This window comes from Pelophylax lessonae, assembly GCF_965119305.1.
Source record: "Pelophylax lessonae genome assembly, chromosome: 2".
NCBI classification, from domain to species: Eukaryota; Metazoa; Chordata; class Amphibia; order Anura; family Ranidae; genus Pelophylax; species Pelophylax lessonae.
The window spans coordinates 548,480,751-548,487,943 of record NC_138769.1 but is presented as its reverse complement, the minus strand read 5'-3'; the positions used below and the strand labels follow the sequence as shown (position 1 = coordinate 548,487,943).

Genomic DNA, 7,193 nt, shown 5'->3' with positions numbered 1-7,193 from the left:
GCAGCAAGTGAACATGTCCCTGAAGCGGATGCATTAAAATCAGAAAAGAAAAAGGGCAAATGTAAGGATTTTTGGACTTTGACAAAGGTCACATTGTAATGGCTAGACAACCTGGGTCAGAACATCTCGAAAACTGCAGCTCCTGTGTGATGTTCCCAGTCTGCAGTGGTAAGGACCTACCAAAAGGGGTCCACGGTGGAAGGCAACCCAGAAAAATGGCACACTGGCAAACAGGGTAGTGGTCGGGAAAGGCTTATTGATACAAGTGGGGAGTGAAGGCTGGCCCAAGTAGTCTGATCCAATAAAAGTCATAGCTGGTTCTGATAGAAAGTTGTCACAACACACAGTGCATTGCAGTTTGTTGCGTATGTGGCTGTATAGCTGCAGACCGCTGAGGGTGCCTATGTTTACCCATGTCCACAGCCAAAAGCTCCTACAATGGGAATGTGAGCGTCATAGCTGGATCACAGAGCAATGGAAGAATGTGGCCTGGTCAGATGAATTCAAGACTGGTTTGAGGATCACAACAATGAGTTTTAGGTGTTGACTTGGCCTCCAAATTCTCCAGATCTCTACCCAATAGAGCATTTGTGAGATGTGCTAGAAAAACAAGTCCAATCCATGGAGGCTCCACCTCGCAAGTTATGAGTTAAAAAATCTACTACTGATGGCTTAGTCCCAAGTATTACAGCATACCCTCAGAGGTCTAGAGTCCATGCCCTGACAGGTTATGGTGGGTGCCCATAATGTTATGGTTGATCAGTGTATACCACATCCCATCGTGGGAATCTTTATCCAGAAGAAAAAACCTTCCCCTTCCTCTCTTCTAGGCCTTCAGCTGGATTTCTTTTTCCAATATTGCGTCTGTGCTTTTTTTTAACTCTGTTTATCTACATATGTTGCACTGGTTAGGGGTACCGTTAAGGATAGGGAATAGTTGACAGAAAAGCACCCCTATGCCAGCTGAAGAGCTGCATCAGGCACAGATGCATTAGTAGGGTAGTTCCTTTTTTGGCAAAGCCTCTCCCAGCAGCTCCCCCAATTTAGGAGGTCATGTGGACTGGTATCAGTATGGCAGAGGACTGCAGGCTTGATTCCAATTTTTAACCTGGCAAATGTGCTTTATAAATAGAGTGAAGTGTTTTTCCGGGAAGATATCTGGTGAGTTCACGAGGTAAAGTTAAAAAAATAAGCCTTCCACATTTTTACAGCAGGAAAAAAAGTGCAGCATGATATAAAGCAATTCGATTCCACAACACATGCATTTTTAGTGTTTTTTTTGTAACACGGGAAGCATTAGATTAAATCTCGCTATTGAGTAAATTCTCATTTACAATCTGCAGACAACAGTGTGCAAATATGGCAGGGGGCAATAAGGGATTTTCTTAAGCTACTAAGTGATTATCAGAGCCTGTAGCCTCACCATTAGCAAATGATGCTAAAAACAAATGACTCCTCATAGCCTTCTCATTATATACATATTACAATTTTTTGGTAATCATTACATTTCTGCTTAACTGTCCAGTGAACAAAAGGCCATTGTAATACACATTTACATCTAGTTAAAACTGCTATTTCACAAATATGTTCAGACTTTAAGCAGCAATTAGTGTCTGCCATTAAATGTAATGAACTTAATGTTATAGAAATAAATACAGTGCAATGTGACCTGCCATTTTGGAAATAACCAATCTTAGCAAAATAATTCTGTTCCATGAGTCTATGGACTGGGTAGAAGAAAAACTGCTCCCTAGTCTGCTGTTCCATCACAGAATACGATAACACACCGTAATGGGAAGAATGCAAATAAACAATCTGGGAGGACAGCATTAATTGATATTTAGCAATCTTTTGAAGTGAGGGCTGAGAATGTACAGTTTACGTATAGGTTAATTATGCTGTGCAAAATTCGCTCAACGCCCTTCCTTTATGGAATGTTAAACCAACTTTCTGTCTTGCATTCACTCAGCATCTCCTTAGCAGAGACTCGCTGTGAGGCAAAATTCCTTTTTTCCACGTTACTCTCTTTAGGCAGCCTGTAGAAAACATGGTGTCACCAATGGGTTAAACAGGGTGCAGTGGTTTCATAAAATTAAGGCCTGCTTGGTTGTGGTTACATCTAGCAGTGCTTGAACGGTAATGCTCACTTTCACCAATCCCTTTTCTTCTAGGATATGATGTGGTAAACAAAGCTTCTCCTACAAAAAAAAAAATAAAGAAATTACACATAGCACATAAGAGCATGGCCAAAATAATTTCATGCACCAAGATGATGATTTATTGACAGATTATAGTAGAAAAAGGTAAAAAAAAAAAAAAAAAAAAAAAAAGAACAAAAAAAAACGTGATCATTAAGAGAATATTTAGTCTTAAACTAGCACAATGCCTGTTGAGATACATAGAGATATTCCCCATAGGTCCTATCTATTTTAGGCTGTGTCCTTCTCATCGTATAGGAATGCAGAGTAACATATAAGCTAAAAAAAATACTAAAACAAATTAAGACAGAGCTAGGTGCTCCATCCAACCAGCTAAAGCCACACATGCCAGGCCACCCTAAGCATTCTAAACAGATTCACCACCTTAGATCTTAAAGGGCTCCAAGAGTTATCCTTTAGGTCCCTTTAATACTTATACGACCTGAAAGTCACGCAACTTGAAGCAATGCCTGTGTAATCTTGAGGTCTATGGACCTCAAGTTGCTGCAAAGTCGGACAAAAGTAGTGCAGGGACTAGTTTGAATTGGCGCAGATATGAATGGTACTCATTGGAAATCATGGGGTACAACTTGTCATGCGACTTTGCAGTCCCAAGTTGCAAAAGTGTGAAAGGGGCCGTAGCCTTGAAAATTCATAACTGCTCTAAGAAAAACTATGACAAATGGTACAAAGTGTATCGCAAACCAAAACTACCATTTTTAGGTGTGAAAATAATTAGCATGTGCTAAAACCCATCAGGTGTTTTTTTTTTTTTTTTTTCTGTGACCGTGTGGGAGGAAATAAATATCCCTCTTTGTACTGGTGACCGTTGTCATTGGCGATGGGAAATCCAAGATGTAACCACATCAGAATAGTAAGAGAGAAAATCTTGTAAGGGGGACATTAGTTCTAGTGACAAGTGTCTGATAGAGGATTACCCTTCACTTTGAGGAGATTTCCTCTCACTTACTGTTGTGTCTTCATGACACGAAGTAAAGGGAAATCTCCCCAATGAGTCACAGAGATTGATGTATAACAAAGAACAGATCTTCAATATACATCACAGTATTGCTCAATACTGTGGCCTCCATTTTGCAGGCCACAACATTGAGCCTGCAGTAGTTCACAGAATTTTCCCTGCCTAAAGAGGCTCTTCATCCTGTTTAAAAAAATAAATTAAAAAAGTCAGCAGCTACAAATACTGTAGCTGCTGACTTTAATAAAAGGACACTGGAGCGGATGGAGGAAGTTGAGCTTTAACCTCTTCATTACAGGGCACTTTCACCCCCTTCCTGCCCAGGCCAATTTTCAGCTTTTAGGGCTGTTGCATTTTGAATGACAATTGCTTGGTCATGCAACACTGTATTTTTTCCCCACAAATAGAGCTTTCTTTTGGTGGTATTTAATCACCGCAAGCCTGTAATTACTAAACAAATAAAAAAAGACCAAAAAGTATGGAAGAAAAAATTTTTTTTTTGTTTATGTTATACAATTTTGTAAATAGATACGTTTTTTCCTGCACTGATGAGCACTGATGAGGAGGCACTGATAGGCAGCACTGATATGCAGCATTGGTGGGCACTGATAGGCAGCAGCACTGATGGGCACTGAAAGGCGGCACTGGTGGGCAATAATGGGCACTGATATATGGCAATGATGGGCACTGGTGGGCAGCCCTGATGGGGAGGGCACTGGTGGGCAGCACTAATGGGGAGGGCACTGGCGGGCTCCCTGAGCCCTGATTGCCATCCCTGGGGTCATGGGTGGACATCCCTAGGGTAATGGGTGGGCATCCCTGGTGGTTCTAGTGGCACCCCCCCAAGGGTCTGCACTGGTAATCAATGCTCTGATTACCAGTGCAGACCCCCCCCTGTCAGGAGAGCCGCAGATCAGCTCTCCTCTACTCGTGCCTGTCAGGCATGAACTGAGGAAAGCGGATCGATGGCTCTTCCTATGTGACCAGCTGCGATTGGACACAGCTGGTCACATGGTATAGAGCCTCACTGCACCACCGATCGCTGCTCTGCGCGCCCACTGGTGGGCTTGCAGAGCGCATTATCCTGCCGCCGTCATATGATGTCCGGTCAGGATAATGCAACCACTTTCCCGCCGTCATCTGCCTATAGGACGGGCGGGAAGTGGTTAAAGAAGTAGCATCATTAGAAGACAAAAAATGCCCCCTTTGCACATAGCACTTGTCCCCATTCAAATCTGTGCTATTAATTTTAAATAAAATGATTTTAGTAGTGTCAGTGCTCACTGTAGCCCCACTCACCCAAAGCCCAAAATATGGGAGTTCCTATGGAAGGAAGTACAGCCAGCACTGAGCCTCGCCTCCTTTCCATTTTTTAGTGCTTTTTCTCTTCCTCTATTGAAAAGCATCTTATGGCTAACTCAAACCTGACCCCACAGCTATTCAGAGCACAGGGAGAGTCGAAACTGTCAAAACGTGTTAATGTGAATGCTTGCGACTGAAGAAAAGCACTTTGTATATATTTTAAGAACGCAAAATCTAGGTTTTTTTCTAGTATATCTATTTATACATAATGTTCTGACATATGATCTGCACTTACCAATATGATGTACATAAAGATACAAAGACCTGTATAAGCTCAATGGAGGTCTTAGGGTTTCACCTCCACTTCAAACCTTTTCTTCAGGTAAGAGTTTAAAAGGTAAATCCAAAAACTCTGCTGACCCTCCCCCAAAAGTAATACATCGTTCAGTTTCATGCATATCCACCTTTACATCCATGATGCACATGCCAAGCTATTTTTTGCAATGCAAAACATAAGCAGAGCCAGCTTAAATGTTTATTATTAGTACAATAAAATAGTTTTTACGATGATATCTAACTTCCCAAAGTCTTTCACAGTAACTTCTAAAATGCAGCTACTGATTTGTTAATTACTGCCACTCCGTTCCCTTAACAGAAAAGACTGGAGGAGAGAACACACAAAAACAAACATTTGCCAATGGGACTTTAACCACTTCAGCTCCAGAAGGTTTTACTTCTTCATGGCCAGGCCATGATTTGCGATCTAGCACTGCGCTAATTTAATTGGTAATTGCGCAGTCATGTACCCAAACATACTTTATATCCTTTTTTTTTTTACACAAATAGAGCTTTCTTCTGTTAGTATTTAGTCACCACTAGGTTTTTTTGGAATATCAATGAAAAAAAGGCAAAATATGTAAAAAAAAAAATATATATATATATATATATATATATATATATATATATACACATACACAGTGCCTTGCAAAAGTATTCGGCCCCCTTGAACTTTTCGACCTTTTGCCACATTTCAGGCTTCAAACATAAAGATATAAAACTGTAATTTTTTTGTGAAGAATCAACAAGTGGGACACAATCATGAAGTGGAACTAAATTTATTGGATATTTCAAACTTTTTTAACAAATAAAAAAACTGAAAAATCGGGCGTGCAAAATTATTCAGCCCCCTTGAGTTAATACTTTGTAGCGCCACCTTTTGCTGCGATTACAGCTGTAAGTCGCTTGGGGTATGTCTCTTTCAGTTTTGCACATCGAGAGACTGAAATTTTTGCCCATTCCTCCTTGCAAAACAGCTCGAGCTCAGTGAGGTTGGATGGAGAGCGTTTGTGAACAGCAGTTTTCAGTTCTTCCCACAGATTCTCGATTGGATTCAGGTCTGGACTTTGACTTGGCCATTCTAACACCTGGATATATGTTTATTTGTGAACCATTCCATTGTAGATTTTGCTTTATGTTTTGGATCATTGTCTTGTTGGAAGACAAATCTCCGTCCCAGTCTCAGGTCTTTTGCAAACTCCATCAGGTTTTCTTCCAGAATGGTCCTGTATTTGGCTCCATCCATCTTCCCATCAATTTTAACCATCTTCCCTGTCCCTGCTGAAGAAAAGCAGGCCCAAACCATGATGCTGCCACCACCACCATGTTTGACAGTGGAGATGGTGTGCTCAGGGTAATGAGCTGTGTTGCTTTTACGCCAAACATAACGTTTTGCATTGTGGCCAAAAAGTTCAATTTTGGTTTCATATGACCAGAGCACCTTCTTCCACATGTTTGGTGTGTCTCCCAGGTGGCTTGTGGCAAACTTTAAACAACACGTTTTTATGGATATCTTTAAGAGATTGGCTTTCTTCTTGCCACTCTTCCATAAAGGCCAGATTTGTGCAGTATACGACTGATTGTTGTCCTATGGACAGAGTCTCCCACCTCAGCTGTAGATCTCTGCAGTTCATCCAGAGTGATCATGGGCCTCTGATCATTCTTCTCCTTGTATGAGCTGAAAGTTTAGAGGGACGGCCAGGTCTTCGTAGATTTGCAGTGGTCTGATACTCCTTCCATTTCAATATTATCGCTTGCACAGTGCTCCTTGGGATGTTTAAAGCTTGGGAAATCTTTTTGTATCCAAATCCGGCTTTAAACTTCTCCACAACAGTATCTCGGATCTGCCTGGTGTGTTCCTTGTTCTTCATGATGTCATTAGTTATTTAGGTCAACATTGGATCATTCAGAGATCCTCACTGAACTTCTGGAGAGAGTTTGCTGCACTGAAAGTAAAGGGGCTGAATAATTTTGCATGCCCAATTTTTCAGTTTTTTATTTGTTAACAAAGTTTGAAATATCCAATAAATTTCGTTCCACTTCATGATTGTGTCCCACTTGTTGTTGATTCTTCACAAAATATTACAGTTTTATAGCTTTATGTTTGAAGCCTGAAATGTGGCAAAAGGTCTAAAAGTTCAAGGGGGCCGAATACTTTCGCAAGGCACTGTAGGTGCACAAAATGAACAAAACCATTAAAGAACAAAACCAGTGATCAGCGACTTATAATGGGACTGTGATAGTGCGATGGGCAATCTGACTCTAACTGATGCTGGTGGGGTAGAACTGAATTACTGTCACTGGCACTAATACAGTGATTAGCCAATACTATACACGGTCATTGTACTAATGACACTGGCTGGGAAGGGTTTAACATTTAA

General features: G+C 41.0%; 1 protein-coding gene across 1 annotated transcript in view; it reads right to left on the bottom strand.

Annotated features, from left to right (window-relative positions):
* Positions 1–1,221: 1,221 nt before the first annotated feature.
* The window catches only part of LRCH1 (leucine rich repeats and calponin homology domain containing 1), a gene marked incomplete at its 5' end in the record, with an annotated part of 366,317 nt that continues 360,345 nt past the window's right edge, over positions 1,222–7,193 (bottom strand). The window contains one exon of the mRNA XM_082247571.1: positions 1,222–2,198. Within this exon, the coding sequence (XP_082103697.1) occupies positions 2,085–2,198 (114 nt within the window). The 3' untranslated portion in view covers positions 1,222–2,084. The remainder of the gene's footprint in view (positions 2,199–7,193) is intronic.